This window comes from Diadema antillarum, unplaced genomic scaffold, assembly GCF_040938485.1.
Source record: "Diadema antillarum isolate AM-2024a unplaced genomic scaffold, OU_Dant_1.0 scf00000134, whole genome shotgun sequence".
In the NCBI taxonomy this organism is placed as follows: Eukaryota; Metazoa; Echinodermata; class Echinoidea; order Diadematoida; family Diadematidae; genus Diadema; species Diadema antillarum.
Window position 1 is genome coordinate 1,264,940 of NW_027271023.1, and position 16,750 is coordinate 1,281,689.

A 16,750-nucleotide genomic window follows, 5' to 3' on the forward strand; every position below is an offset into this window, starting at 1 on the left:
TTCCCAAAGCATGACTACAATACTGTCTCAGAATAATGTGGCACACAGGGTATTTACACTACAGCACATAAAGAGTAAAAGTAAGGGATGGTTGTACCATGTGGAGCATGATGTGTGCGAGGGCAGCCTCCACAAAGGCGCCGAACATGGCAAACATGTGGTTGAATCGCATCAGGTAGAGAAACTTGAGGGTCAGGATAAACACCACCAGTCCGATCAGGTCTCTCAGGCGCTGCCAAGTACAGATAAACAATGATTGACAGATGAACAAAGAGGATTTATAAGCAGTGTCGAACATGGCATAATGTGTGACATGTGACTCACGGTATGGTATAAATGGACTCGTAAGTTATTGGGGGTGCATTGTAGTGTAGGATTAAACTACGTAAATGATTTGTCTAGTTCGGCAACGTTTGGATTCATGACTCTTCCCTACATAATTGCCTTTTCCTTACATAATTCCTTTTTCATTATAATACCATTCATGTATGTATATTGTATTGTATTCAATGATCTGTCCTTCTCAACTGGATAAAAGTCGAATTGACACATGTACCGCTTCGCTCATGTACAAATTCTTTTCTTGATGGAAATAAATAGACAATTGGAAAATTGTAAAAAGTTGCAAAATGAAATGAAAATGAAAGAAAGAAAGAAGAGAGACAGAAGGAAGTGTAGTTTTACAAATTGTATCTTTTTGTCTAATCAATTATCACTGATACATTTGTCCACAAAAGTCTGCTTGTTCTTCCACAGGTTTGTACACCAATAGGGTACTCATAATGCAGAGGAAACAACATGCATGGAATAATATGGACTTTAATATGAATTACCTGATCCCACCAAGCGAGGAAAGATAGGTCAACAAACTCTTCCAGATAGGTCTCCTTGAGTAGGCTGCCTGCCTCACTGACGTAGGCAAAGCGGTATACGTACATCGCAAAGTAGATCAGTGAGACAAAGATTAACATCACCTGCGGATAGAGATCATAAAACATTGTCAGTGAAATACAAATTCTAGATCTATTTAATTCTTTGATTAAGTTATATGTTTACTTAATTTTGTAATATTCTTTTCGCTGCCTGTGATCATTATGCTTCTCATAATTGTGATAATTGTAAAAAAAAAAATGAAAAAAATGTGCACAAGAAAGTAGACTGCTCAAACAGACCGTTTAGTTAAAACATTGTGTGAAATGAGATCAAATCTCTCAGAAAAAAAGAAAAATATGAATACTTCAAGCATTTGAGCAGAGGGCCTGGTAGCAACGAGTATTCATTTGATAATGCAATGCTAGGGGCTGGCCTGGAACAGTGCATGGGAGGCAAAATTTGCTTTCATTTTTGTTAATATTTTCATGCATTGTTTTCTTTGCAATCAAGATCCTACTTGCAAAGCTAAATCCGCCATGAAAATTTCAGTCTTATACTGGTGTACACCACACAACACAAGTCTAGTACATGCTGCTTTCAATATGTCCATATTCTGTTTTTGTGAGCCAAATCAGTAATAGGGATACTCGCTATTTGACTGCATGACACCATGCGTATCTCAGAAAGCTTCAGTCAGAACTAGAAATAGTTGTAGGTTCTCAACCCCCTCCCCCCCAAAAAAAGAAAGAAATGTGTGGTCTTACCTCAACCCAGGACCAGGTGCTGCGGAAGTACGCCGTCTTCTGCTTGACCGCCTTGACCACTTCCTGCTTGCCCACTACGGCCACCAGGAGGACGAACAAAAGCTGATGCATGATGGGAAGGAAGCAGACATCTTTTAATATCCAAGCTGCATGCTTGGGTAAAGAGCTGCCATTATGCTGAATCAATCCCCAAACAAACTCTTATAACATTCATACACCTGTTCTAGATTAGGGGGGTGTTTCATGAAACTTTTTGTCAGTGATTTACACCGACAACTGTTAAAAGCTACTGAAATCCTTGCGTCTGATTGGCTGATAGCAAATTTGTCGGTGAAAACCTCCGACGAACTCGTTGATGAAACGCCCCTCTGGACAACAATCTTCCAGTTCAGGGCACTTCTGTTACAATGAACACTGTTCCAACCAAATTTTGTTGCAACAAAGTAAAAAACTCAGGTCCCTACAATTATTACAATTAAATCCCATGGTGCAAGATGCCCTTCAGATATAATAAAATTTTGATATAATGAAAGAAAACTGCCAGACTAAAGGACTTTAAGCCACCTGTTTTGTCTGGAAATGTAGCACTAACTTCAAGTTATCTACAAATGAGTTACATGTGTAAATTCAACATTGAAGTTAGGGACGCTTGAAACTCCACAATAATCCTTGTTGACTTTAAGTTAACATGAATTTAGGGCAGCTCTTTGTAGACATATCTACTGATCAAGAAAATTTCATTTAAATACATATATTCACTTCCACCAACACAGCTCTGTGGTGATAGTCTGCAAGGACAATTATTTGATGAGCATTTTGGCTTTGCATGGTTGATACAATGTACAACAAGTTGTATGTTGTGGTTATGCAATGATTTCCACTTTATTATCAGTAAAGGTCCCCAAAACACTTACAATTGTATGATTACAGCTGTTTCAGCCTTGAATCATGATAAAACCCTTCAAACAAGTGGAATGTTGTCACATAAAAACCCTATACGTGCATACATACCTCACATGACATGATGAAGTAATCATAGGCCTGCTCGTATTTGTACAGCTGCACAGCCTCAATGCTGGTGAGGGGGTACACCGCCCCCGTGCCCGGGAGCTCAGCTATGAAGGATATGGCACTGGAGGGGGGGAGGAGGGGTGTATCATGAAAAACATGAAAGTCTTTTTTTAAATGTGACCAGTTCTAAGTCTTCTATTTTCCTCTATCAAACATGCCAGCAGAGAACACCACCAAAAACATAGATATTCTCCCAATTCTAATGAAATGGAGTTCATTCAAACACATGGCACAATGTGCCAGGTTGATACCTTTTGCTGACTATTGCTACTCACCTGGAGCGAACCTCCAGAGTGGGCATCTTTTGCCTGTTTTCTTAACAGTGGGTAGGTAGGTTTGACCACTTCATCGGGTTAGCACCCTGCTCTTTGCAATGAATGAATGAAGTGGAATCATTTATGCACATGAGTCTTAGCGAACTCACACACAGGACCTCCATTTAATGTCCTATCCGAGGGACAGAATGTTTTGCCTCTTACGTAATAGAGGGAATGAAATGCTCACACACAACATTGCTTCAGTGAGACTAGGGAATCGAATCCGGGTGTTTTGGATCTGGACACAGAAGTGCTACCAACTGAGCCAACTCACTGCCCTATGATATGGAATGAATACATGAAGACAATTAACCTTTCCTGTGATTTATTTGCTGATTAGCATGCATGCTGGAGTGCTTCCTTTGCCGATATTCTTAGAGATGTCCAGAGACTCCAACTCTCCCGTTTTCGACGGGAGATCTCCCGCCGAAATCCCATTTTTGCAAAATCTCTTGTTCTCCCGCTTGAGATTTAATTTCTCTCGCCCTGGCTCTGTGTCTCCCGCTTGAAATGGTTTCTTACTTAATATCATTGTATGTTGAAAAAATAAGCCTTAGATAGCACGAGAGAGCATCTAGAACCCTAGAGCAAGGAACTTCGCACATATCAACTTGGAGTCTCCCGTTTGCTAGGGGTTTCAGGCGGGAGAATCTCCCGATCAGAAGGTGCTTAGGGTTGGAGTCTCTGGATGTCTACAAACTAAATACCAATGATTAGGCATTATCTCTTTATAATCCCTATTGTTAGTATGTGGCCTTCCTGTTGAGCCAAGGCATTTTGCTACATGTACAACTGGGTGAACTTGCTAACTTTACATCTACAGTAGATCACATTTGGATGGATTACTGACAGCTGATGGACAAGCTTAGCAAGTTAAGCTAAGTATTTGGCTCATAAAGGGTTATGCCACAACAAGTGTATTTGCACTCTTTTCCCCTCCCCCATACCCACCTGAACAGATTGTACGGGGCGTTGTAGAGCGTGAACTCCAGAATGACGGCCCGCGTCTGGGAGTCGATCCAGGAGTTGTTCCTCAGATGCTGTAACAGGGCCTCTGCTCCAACCCTGAGGATGAGATTGATGGGGTAAAAAGGGACAGGTGAAGAGGCTTGATAGATACACATTCTTTAACTCCTTGCATGCCATATACAGAGCTACAGTGTAGCCCTCCCTCATTTCCACATGAATTTAAAAAAAAAAAGGAAAGAAAGAATTACTCTTTGATAAAACTGCTCCAGAAATAGGAAATAGTTCCAGGATCACAACATTCAAAATACCGCATCAATATGCATCCATGTCTCATAAAAACCTGTAGTCAATTTTGAACAATATCCTATGTTTATGTCATGGAAAGCATCAAAGCAAGTGGACAACTGTCCATGTGGATTTCCAACAATCAGAGGATTGAAATACATGTTTACATGTGGTTAACGGGATGCTATAAGATTTCAAACAATTATCAAAAAAAGATAAGAAGCAAAGAAACAGGAGACAACATTGAGTTGGATTATAAACACTGCACGTATCCAACAGTCACCTCGTGTTGTTGAAGCTGACCGCGTAGCCATCCCCTTTGTAGGAGCTAAACATCCCCCACTTGCAGTAGCGCCCCAGCTCCTGGGCCGTCTGGTAGACCCACTGACCGCCGGGGCCATAGGCCGCCTTGCTCTTGGTCTGTTCGGTATAGCCCGCCTGGCAGTCCTGGATGACCGACCGGGCCTCGGAGGGGACCGAGCAGGAGTGGTCCCTCACCCTGGACTGGCGGAGGGATGGCTTTCCCAGGAGGATGCTCTCCCCCATCATCGTCATGGAAACCTGGAAGAGTTGATGTGGACAATGATGAAGGAATTATTGGTTGTTGTTGTTGTTTATTTGATGTTCTCGAAACAGAGTTACTAAGGAGGGTTTACACATTTTTTCTTTGTGCAAATTTAGGTATACATCTTGCATGGCAAACACCTGAATATTCTGCTACAAATCTCATGAATGTGCACTCTGTTGGGGAGCTAAAGGACATTAACTCTACTGACTTTGACAATACTAACATCTATTCAGTTTCCAACAAATGAAGATATCTTCCTGCAACACACTAATTTGATTTCCAATGTTCCAGATGAACTTCAATTAATTCACGGCACACACAATGTGATTGCAGATTTCTCCAGTAACATTCCCATTATATCACATTGCCATCATCATTCAGAACATTTCAAACAACAAAATCAAGTCCAATAATGGACGCTTCTAAAACTTAAAAGAAATCTTGCAAATAGCAGCACAGCAAGAAGTTTCCCAACGGAAATGCAATCAATAAAACTATACTCTACATCAAATCATTCACATACGTTTGAGTATGGTTCATTTACCGAGTTGTCGAGGGCAGGGTCCTGGCAGGACCACCTCTGCTGGTAGAGGGTGTCCATCATATCCTCCTGTAGCCACGCCCACAAATCATCCACAGTCCTCACATCACTGAATGGGTGAGGGGTTCTGTCGAGGTAGGGGTGTGATGATAGAGAGAGAACGAGATATGAGAGGGGAGGAGGAAGAGGGAGAGATTGTATAAGTGATTGAGAAAGATAGTGAGAGAAAGATTGAGAGATGGTCAGATAGATGTCTTTGATGCCGACATAAATCATATACAGTGTGTACTCTTCGTTGCTATTGAGGACTAACAGATTTTCCTAAATCACGCACTTCAAAGAGCCACCTGCCCAAGTATGCTCAGGACTAGTCTTCATGGGTTAATGAGTTTTACCTCTTCTACTCTTTGCCGTGCTAAATGTTCATATTTAGCTCTGAGTTTACACATAAATACCAAGAAATGATTTCACAACCTTCACGCTAATAAAAGTGTAGCATACAAGTGATGTCAGATGAAAGTGTGACAATATGAATTTTTGAACATTTTCAAGGGGGATATTCCAGAATGTGACATGGCAAACTGACTCTTTCAAGCTGTCCAGAGTGATTCATATTTCAATATTCGAATCTGACAACACTTCTATGTTACCCTGATATGATGAATATCAACATCAGAAAATGCCACTAATGTTCTATCTTCACCTACTATTTTATAAAAGAGATATAACATGGGTCGCACTTAACTTTTTTTGTAACTAGCCAGGCGGACTTCCTAGAATCAATTTTGACACTGAAGCAATATTTTGGCTAGCCAGACGGACTAGTTACTTCAGAATTTTATGATTTTTAGCTAGTCCGACATGATTTTGGGTGGCCAATGGCCAGCGGACCATCGCCAATTTCGAACCCTGTATAAAACCTATCTTCCTTGCAGTGCTATCCTTTTTGACAGGACTTTTCACTGTATTATTATCATAAGTGCAGTTTGATTATTACCACCATTAGAGAAGTGTCGTTAGCATCATCATCATCATCATCACCATCATCACCATCCTCACCATCATCACCATCACCATCACCATCATCATCACCATCACCATCATCATCATCATCGTCGTCAATATCGTCATCCTCATCGCCATCATCATCATCCTCGCCATCCTCACCATCATCACCATCCTCGCCATCATCACCATCACCATCACCACCATCGCCACCATCGTCACCATCATCACCATCGTCACCATCGTCATCCTCGTCACCATCATCACCATCATCACCATCATCACCATCATCACCATCATCACCATCATCATCATCATTCGCCTACTCCTAAGTATCACCATCATCATTATACAATGAGAAAGTTTATCTCTACATACTCCAGATAGGCCTGCTTGACTGAGTTGTTGAATGGATGGTGCTGGGCTGTTGCTGTACCATAAGCCATCCACACCAGACACCAAGACAGCATCACAAACAGGAGCAAATCCCTGCAGAAGAAAAAAGCACAAACAAACACTCCTCGAGTAAAAACCAAGATCTGAAAGATAAGAGGGCAGTTAAATACAGACAGTGAATGGTCCTGAGTGCAAATATAGATGATTTTGCATGAGGTGAAAGATGAGGAGTTCTACTTATACTTGAATAAAGGCCATGTCGTCGTTGGCGCAACAAGACCTCGTCTCTGAAATTTTGGTGAAAATGACTTTTTTTGGAGTAATGGTCAGATAATCAGTTAAATGATGTCCTGTCCAAATCCTAGCTGTGTTACCCAAAAAATGAAGCCACCATGGCATTTTAAAGGAAACATAAGGCTCTCCCATTTCATACAGCGCTTTGACTGCCATGCTTTTGTTTGCTTGTTTTGTTGGTGTGTGTTTTTTTTTTTGTTGCTCTCCGGAACATCTGACATTTTGTAGATACGAGGTTTTGTCGCCCAAGCGAGTGTGGTCCAAGCCAAGACTTGAATGCAGTAAATAAATGGCAACCATTTTTTTCAGGAAGGTAAATGACTCTGTTGCACTAAGAAGCAATTTGCAGTAACTCACCGAATGCGCGCTGCAAAAGTATATACATTGTGACATCATAGGCATACAATGTTGCAAAATTTTAGTTTGAATCCATCATGGGAGTGAATGTAAATAGGTAATTGGACTTACGTCAAGATGGCGTACATATGTTTTTCCTTCAGCATCTTTTCCTTGGCTTTCTGTAGCTCCTTGGGCTGTGGAGGCCGGGCGAAGCGAAGATACCTTGACCTCTGCCTGGCTGCTATGGCCTGTGAGTACATCACAAAGGAGATTGAAAGGTACACTGTAATTATACTCAATTGATGTAGTAAGACACCTAAACCCAGGACTGTAACAGAAAAAAAAAGAGGCAAAATGGCAAACATGCTTCCTTCTATTTGACATGCTACATGTATGTAGTATGATTTTATTGCTGATTAACTGACAATGGTTTATCATAGGTAGATGAATCATAAATTGCATAAACCAACTTTTTAATTTCTTGCTTGAAAATACACACCAACTCACATCTCCCAAAATAGAATCTGTAATAATAAGAAAATGATCGATGCTGGAAACAGGTATTATGAGGGTGCTTTTTCATTTAAGATTGTTATTTCCACTTGCTCATTGTTTCGAAGTTGATATTGACACAAGGATGCCAACAGATTATGAGTGATGATATTTCATACATTTAATGCCTCCTCAGTATTCATACGCGTACATGTTATGTGAGGCATGTTTTACATCTTAAAGTTCACATGCTTATTCAACTTTCGCGTTGGGAGGTCTAATGTGTGACAGCGTGACAAAACACACACAAGTTAAAAGATTCAATTTCATTTCTCACCAAGAGCACAATGCAAACCTAGTATAAATGGTACATCTTGCATACACACAAGAAATTCAGGTGTGATATGCTGCCCCCTCATGCCTCACCCCAAGTGGTAGTCAGCAAACTGTATCAACCAGGGCATGTGGTGCCATGGGAGGAAAAGCTCATCCATGTAACCATGCTGTTTTAGTTTGAAGTGACTGTCACAGAACTGGACAATTCTCCCAATCTGCACATATCTCATCACACTCACCTTGGACAAGTCTTGCTCGTACAGCTGCAGACGAGAGCGGCGCAGCATCCTCTTGTCGATGAGGTCCGTGTTGTCGTCGTAGTGATCGAAGATCTTGATGTTGCAGCTGTGCTTCCAAGCCTTGGCTATGGTGAACATTGCCATCTGGTCATTACATGGGGTGAAAACAGGGAAATAACCAGTCATTCAAGTAATGATGGTGATGATAAAGACACTACTTCTACTACTACTACTGCTACTGCTACTAACTACTTCTACTACTACTATGATGGGGGGTTGGGTTTCCGGACACTTAAGTTCGCGCGTGAAAACTTACCTATTTTACATAGAATATGCACCCTTCTTTACCTCAAAGACTTGATATAGACTCCTCATATACTAGACAACATACTCTGAAAACGGCGTGAGAATTAACCTGCTAAATCGTTGGATTTTCCCCTTCAGAGTGACTCCATGTACGAATGTATCAAAGAGAGTTGTGCACGCGTTGATTTTGTACGGCAAATATATGGGGAGTGAGCGTGCACGGTGTTTGCATTCTCGCCGTACGATCGACGCTATCGAACATTCGATCGAACTGGCCTAATTACATATGTGTGTATAAATAACTCGTGACACCTTGTGAGACTTTCAATGCGTCATTTTCATTACAGACGCACTTACACGCACTTACAATACGCATCCGGTCCCACAACCTGTCCGGTCCCACAACGCTTGGTGATACTACTGACTATAAGAACTTTAGTGATACTAATGATAATCAATGGTGATTACAGTTATCAATCATGATAACAGCTCTTACAGAGTATGTAAGACTGCAATATTGTTCCAAGCATTGGTTTGGAAATAAAGGATTGCAAAGAAATAGCTACTCCTGCATGTTTATTCTTTATCTACGCAGTCCTAACGAAAGGAATATCTACAAGGTAAATTAAAATGACAAATAGAATTGCCTCTTTTAAATGCAATGGAACAGAGCTCCACAAGTATCCCTAACTTTATGCAACATGTATCACTGCCCTTGGCTAATTGAACCTATCAATTATCCAAGATACACACACACACACAAATTATGTTCTTTCTTTGAGATGAACACTACGAAACACCTACAATGAAAGGAAATTACAAACTGCTACACAGACACTTCCACACATACATCCACACAAACATACACTCATGCAAACAAACACATGTACACACTAAAACAAGAAGTCAGAGGTAATTGATGAGCAGAGAGCAACAGAACTCACCACACTGGGCTGGGTGACAAAGATACACTGGAGGAAAGAGAAGTAGAGAGACTGCATCCAGTAGATAGCTTGGGAGTAGCTGAACCTAGATTAAATGAGAAACAAAACACACAAAAAACATTAAATGTTGCGCACAAATCAAAAGGTGCAATTTATCTCTCATCAGCAGGTTATCAACTGCAACCAGGTGAAAAAAAAACCCCAAACACCCCAAAACTATAATACAAGTTCCCTGTAGGTACTAGGGCAATAAAATCGTTCTTGATCACACCAAACCAATTAGGACAGAAAACAAATGCTTAAATATATTATACAGTGGTATGTTTTTTGGGTTTTCTTTTTCGAACTGCATACCAGATTAAATTAGTGATTGAGACAAGGGTTGGAGCTTTGACTTATCAAACAGGTGCCGAATTATGTGGCTTGAGTTTTTGAGGGGAGGGGTTATTCAAGCAACATCATTAACCATCCAACACAGTGAGTGGCATCTTTAACTATCCAACACAGTATGATAAAGCAGTTAGTGCGTATCACATTATCTTTCCTCTGAGTATATCTTAACAAAATATTCAGCTTGCAGGATGCCAATGTTTCATTTATGAAGTTAGAAATTTTGTGGGATGGGATTGGCAGTGTTTCAATATCATCAATCCTTAAGATGACAGTTCAGTATGAGGTACAGGTATAACGAAGTCCCTCCACTCAGCACGATATGCCATGTATTTCAATGAAGTAAACTAACATAAATATATGTAGACTAGCAAATGATCCTGGCATTTTTGCAAGATACAGGCAATTTTCTTTGCAGCAGCAACATCTAGAATCTTCTTCTTCTTCTTTAGGATGATCGGTCTCCTTCAGTCCTGAAGAAAATTGCAGATGTAACTTTGTTTCATTCATCACCTGGAGGAGAATCATAGGAGTGCTGATAAATGATTGGCCTTTATTTACAGTGGTGCAACTAAATCAAAGTCCAATCAATTTGCATCATGTCTTCAGAATGAAAAGGTGCAGTGCAAGTTTGATTGAAACTAATGGTATGACGGTCATCTGACTGTTGGAGCCAGAGAAAGGGAAAGACTGGACTCACTTGAGGCCGAGGACGATGGTGACCACCGCGGAGACGCTGATGATGGTGATGGAAAGGGTCCAGGCCAGGTAGAGGAAGCAGTGGGGGAGCCAAATCTTGGGGCTGCGCAGCTTCTTGTGGTGCATGGAGGGCACCGGCTCGCCCCCCAGCGACTCCAGGCTCTCGGAGATGTCTGGGGAACTCAGCCCGCTGTCCGTGAAGATGGCTCTGATGAATTGGAGAAGCCGGATAAGGCGAAGATTATGAATGGGAATCATTTTTATTTTTCATTATCTATTCTTGTACCTCAATAGTAAAGACCTTGATGTTTCTGACTGTACAATTCAATCTCACTGTAAGCACATTGCCATACGGCAAACATACTATTTTGCATTCTTTGGTGATATACTACAACTCCTGAAAGAATACTCAGTAATTTTGAAGAATATTGACACTGGAGTACGGATTGCTGTAATTTCTTTCTTTTTTAATCACATAGGATTTAATCCTCTGTTTGACATACAGCTGTAGATTGATAATAAAAAAAAAAACAACAACAACAAACCAATAACCCACAATCATAAATGACATGCCAGTGAAGAGTAAATAAAGCTAAAGAAATCTTTCTCCTTCCTGTTCCAGTATAGTGGTTGTCATGTGGGACTGTTGCATATTCCACCTGAGTGTTTTGTGTATCTTCTATGTCAATCAATTCCTTACTTTGTAATAGACGGAGGAGGAAAATCAACTCAATGAAATGAAATTGGCAAGCTATATGCACAAAAGGATAAGGGATTAAACCAGACCTCCAACTTCAGCACTTTGGACACATCAAATGTTCTGAGAAAATTTCTACAAGCCCACAAACTATCATATTTTAATGAACAAAATCACCACATACAGGTACACTTGTATACGTATCCTATACAGGTAAGTTGTTCACACATTTTACAGAACATGAAAGATGGGAATTCCAAGCTACACGTTGCATGTTGACTTGGTTTGTACCTGAACTTGTCCATGGTGTTGAAATCCCCGAAACCACTGGAGAGGCTGTTGGCGTCGATGCTAGAACGGCCACTCTCACTCTCTGTCAGGTGTTTGAAGATGGAGCTCTGTGGCATGGGTAAGGGGGCGCAGAGGAGAGGTATATAATCAGTCAGTACGACCAAGTTTTGTTTTGTTTTTTAAATCAAAAATCAAAATGAGCCAGTTTGAATTTGAACCAAGCTATCTCTGAACAACATATTACTCGATATATTGACTCTGTTGCAGTGTGCTACTTAGTACTACACAGTACACATACTGTACAACCTGTACTTCTTGCCATGTTAACCCGACTCTGCTTGCTTTGCCGATTAGATTGAAGGCTGGAACACTTTCTTCGCTGATTGGCACAGATGTCTGTAAATCACCTCTTTACATTTAGTGTTCTCACAGTCAATGAAAGGTGAAAAAAAAAAAAAAACACAGATGATGTAAAATCTATCCATTCCCTTGTTGGAACTAGACATGCCACGCATTACACTGTAACTCTATGGTGAATTGCCATATCTTGGAGGAGATATGTCAAACAGAGCTCAAGGAAAGAGTTTCCAGCCTTGGAATATACCTTGTGTCTATGTTTCCACTTCTCCTTAGCCCATCTCTGCAGGTTGTACAGCTGGGCTGCGGTCTGCTCCTCTGGATCTACAGAAAACAACAACACCAAATATCGAGTTGAATTTTCACAAAGCATTCTACTTCTCATCAGTGGTATGTGTGTCTTATTGTGGACATGCAATTTCGAATTCAGCTGTCCAATTACACAATCATCAAGACATTCGAAGAGAATTATATCGCATGCGCTTTCTCTCAAACAGGACCAGCTAGCTTCTGATTAATGGAAAGAAGAGCCGTGGCAAAGAAGTAGTTACTTGATTTCTATCCACTTGCTTCTTCTTGAAAAAAAAGAAAAAAAACCCACAAAACTAACTAGCATTGTGGGTAGGCAAATTCAGTTTCAAGACTTTAAATCCAAAAGAATCCTATATACATGTACCCTTAGTATTCATATGATATGACAATGCTTGGACAACAATGAAAACATGGGGTACAAATTACTATATGAATGACTTACAAGCACACAAAACATGCACATAGAGTTAATGGGCAATAAGGTTGGATGCATATTTAAAAGCGTAAAACTGAAATACCTGGTTGTGGTTTGCTGTGTGATTCAATGTGTTTGTAGAGTTCACCTATTTCTCCTGGCATTGACGCCGGCTGTAGATTAAAAGAACAAATGAACAAATAAACAGACAAAATTAGACAAATCACAGCACATCAGAGCACATCACAACTCACGAGCATATGTCTGCATGGGGTCCTTGGGGACAAGGACTACTTCTACTACTTCTATTCATGCAACCAAGGGTGCGTTCCAGTGCTCAAAATTGAACCAAAGCGAGCTGTGAAGATACTTTTGTAGGTTTTAGAATCCGCCCCAGCCAAAAGTAGCACAAAATGCTCAAAGATTAATGTACTGCAAATATTTTTTTTGCGTTTACAGTACTACCATTCCAAAGTCACGGGAGAGTTTCAATTCTGTTGCCAGGACATTGATACACTGGAAATATTTGATTTTTCAGGCAGCCCCAAGCTGTTGCAGAGGGATTTATTATCCCTGTTTTTTTTTGTAAAAGTGACACAGGGTCAAATTCTATGTCCGGAAGTGGTAAACTTGGCATACATGGGAAGAAAAACAAAATGAAAAGGGAGAGAAGAAGAAAAAAAAAAGGTGCTACTGACCTTGCTCCTCCTAAACAGCATGATGAGGGGGAAGTTGATGGGAATAGCCAAGAGAGCCGTTACTATGCCAACGAGGACCGCCTCACCAGACAAATCGTACACTCCCAGCTCGGCATCCTTTGAAACAAAAGTTGAACATGGCAAATGATACTATGAAAGATTGCTTTATCACACAGGGACCATATTGTCACTAATCCCTCTATTACACTGTAACAATCTTCTTTGGTCATATTCTTCTCAAACTCCTCCATAAAGTTTAATTTCACAAAATGACACTGAAGTGAGAAGGACACACAAGTTTTGCAACCTGTATTGTTTTCACCTTTAAATGAAAAAGAGAACACAACCAGGATTTGAAATGACACAGTTTGTTCACATCAAAATACACATGAACTTTAAGCATGATAATTATACACTGACATATCTGCCACTAGGCTCACATATTGTACTTTTATGACTCAAAGACTAAATAAATGTATGTGTACACGTGTACATATCTCCCCTCATATCTTGTTCTGTATAGACCTTAAAAGGACCAAAAGAGGAAGAATAACCATCTATCATTCCCCCCTCACATACACAGAATCAGTTCACTATAATCAGCGTGAAATGTTTAATAAGAGTATGAAATACATTTTCATATAACATGTGCCATAGATATCATGCACTTTCTTTTGAGACTTATAGTTTTAGTTTGTTTGGGACTCCGCACCTTAAAAGATCCTCCAGGGAACAATATCAATTTGAACTGATCAGTAAATGGTATACTGCATAAGCCAATATTTTAATGCACACTTATACTGATAATTCGTTGAAGATGAACTGATTTTGCTATAACATGCATTTCCCACTGACACGTGCCCGGGTATACTTAGGACTAGTCTTGAACAGGTTAATATTAAGAGGGTTTACAACATTTTTGCATGCAAATTCCATGACTGGCTTACAGGGTTGTATGCTCATACATTTTGCTTTAATGCACATACAGTGTACATATATTACGCCTTGATTATTATACACAATGTACATGTACATGGTCTCTATCATATGTGACCGTGCACCACAAAACAAACAAAAAGTCACACCCCTTGATTTCACGTGAGGACTCAAAACAATTAAAGTAGGTCTACTATGTCAATCTTGAGTTTTTCATATTTTCTGAAAGAGCTATCTTTCTTCTCATTATTCTTTAGTTTTGGATCATAACACGAATGGGAAAGTGTGTTTTCAGGAGTTTTTCTACAATCCCTTTTTTGGGGGAGAGTATAGAATGATCAGGTATGTATTCGAGGCCCCTTTTCATTTCTTGAAATCCTTTGTACACTCTTCACTTTCAAGTCTAATATCTTTTGAAAGGATAATGCTACTGCTTTGTAAGTTGACATTAATCATGGACAGAATGTGTTGATAGAACATGCTCAATTTCAGCTTAATCTGATAATTCCTTCATTGTTGTTGCTCTGGTGGTTGAAATCCTGTGTTTTTTCCCTTTCATTTCACAGCTAACGTGGCTTGGTTAAAGATTAAGCACTTGAATAGACACTGTACTTCAGACCCTCTTTTCTCAGTTCACACTTTTCCAGTGTGTGCTTTCTTTCCAGTATTTAGATAGGTTAGGGGAGTCCCTTTGAATTGAGTTATGCATCATTTTAAAGCTTAGAGTCTGCTCTTTCAGAATCTAGCCTTAACTAAAAATCCATGTCTGGCAACTTTTTTGTTGGTTTTGTGGTGCAGGGTCACATATAACTTTCATGTTAACAACGTATGCAGGATTTGATTACAGACTCGGACAATGAACAGATACGAAACGGGATTAAAGAAAAACATCCCACCCACCTGGTTGTCAAGCTTCTGGTACCACAGTGTGTTGATGCACATGAATCCCATGGAGATACAGAGGCAACACGTGAGCCGCTGGACACGGGTGAAGACGCTGTACGGCGGCCGCGTGAAGATGGAGCTCCAAATGTAGTAGTCGGCAAAGTACTGGGCCCCCTTGGCAAAGAAAGCCTGGGGGTAGAGGTGGAGGGATGCATGCTATCATAGAGGGTACACTGTGGGCAGGTGGACTTTGACTGAACTGTCACATACACTTGCGTTGTCCTACTCATACACAATGTACACCATTTTCATGTTTGTGGTACTTTGTTGGCATCTGGCCCTAGTCATGTTGGTATGTAAGCAAACCGAAGTGATTTTTGAGAATGTGAGCAATGGCATCTTGATTAACACCTGCACATTTGGTATCACTTTCGTTATCACCCTGATTCTCTAACACAGGCACAGATACCAAATGACATAAAAATAAAGAATGCATAAATGAGGGCACGCGGGAACTGCAGTTGGAGTCAATTAAACTGTGGATTCCTTAAACACTGCTTTTAAAAAACAAAATGAAAATTAACTCTAAAAAAAAAATGGAAAACTACATGTTCTCATTGGTCATTCTTCCACAGTGGTGCATGATTTACCTTCTGGAAGCCCACCCCGTCCTCCACCACCTTCAGCTCCCGCTCGATCTTCCCGTCGTCCTCCTCAACGGCGAACCAGCGCTCGCAGATGAAGAACCACTTGTTGCCAGTCAGCAGGTCCCTGATCGAGATGCGGCTGAGGTACCAGCTGGGCGACAGGCCGGCGTTGTTGTGCCACAGCTGCAGCCGCTGGATGTTGCCCAGACTCTCTGGGGTACTGCATGGATGGGAGATGGAAGAAAGAAGAAGAGTTTCAGAGGTACATGTATATTAATCTCTTCTGTGCCAGACATTTTAGGGGACTGCAGCTTCCACACTTTTGGCTCTTTTATATCTTTATGTGCCACATTTGCACATAAAGCTCAGTTGATGGCCCTTCCAAGTTCACATATTCTGCTCAAACGCACATCCACTTCCAAACTGATTGATAAATAACCAAATTCAGATAACGGTTCAATGAAAGCTTTACTCGCAACTCCATTCCTCACAAAGATATATTGTAGCTTGTGCTGTGTGATGATTGAATAGCGGCATTCCAAAGGGTGTTTTTTAGAAAAATATAGAAAAATAAAATAAAAACACAAGAAAACCCAAGACTTCTGATGGTTCCACCCCAGTTTCTTTGCATCACTGAGGTTGGGAGGAAAGCATTGACTTGTGACCCAACCAAACACTGGCACC

The 16,750-nt window shown here is 40.6% G+C and overlaps 1 protein-coding gene across 1 annotated transcript in view; it reads right to left on the reverse strand.

The window, feature by feature from the left end:
* LOC139720827 (polycystin-1-like protein 1) overlaps positions 1 to 16,750 on the reverse strand; it is a 101,413-nt gene that overhangs the window by 6,337 nt on the left and 78,326 nt on the right. The window contains exons 37-54 of the mRNA XM_071632164.1: positions 16,070 to 16,286; positions 15,435 to 15,608; positions 13,599 to 13,715; positions 13,004 to 13,073; positions 12,421 to 12,497; positions 11,817 to 11,923; positions 10,830 to 11,036; positions 9,740 to 9,824; positions 8,490 to 8,633; positions 7,552 to 7,670; positions 6,772 to 6,882; positions 5,392 to 5,515; positions 4,563 to 4,840; positions 3,977 to 4,090; positions 2,649 to 2,769; positions 1,638 to 1,739; positions 834 to 974; positions 98 to 232 (exon numbers count right to left, since the gene is read on the reverse strand). Coding sequence (XP_071488265.1) covers positions 98 to 232; positions 834 to 974; positions 1,638 to 1,739; positions 2,649 to 2,769; positions 3,977 to 4,090; positions 4,563 to 4,840; positions 5,392 to 5,515; positions 6,772 to 6,882; positions 7,552 to 7,670; positions 8,490 to 8,633; positions 9,740 to 9,824; positions 10,830 to 11,036; positions 11,817 to 11,923; positions 12,421 to 12,497; positions 13,004 to 13,073; positions 13,599 to 13,715; positions 15,435 to 15,608; positions 16,070 to 16,286 — 2,443 coding nt within the window. The remainder of the gene's footprint in view (positions 1 to 97; positions 233 to 833; positions 975 to 1,637; positions 1,740 to 2,648; positions 2,770 to 3,976; positions 4,091 to 4,562; positions 4,841 to 5,391; positions 5,516 to 6,771; positions 6,883 to 7,551; positions 7,671 to 8,489; positions 8,634 to 9,739; positions 9,825 to 10,829; positions 11,037 to 11,816; positions 11,924 to 12,420; positions 12,498 to 13,003; positions 13,074 to 13,598; positions 13,716 to 15,434; positions 15,609 to 16,069; positions 16,287 to 16,750) is intronic.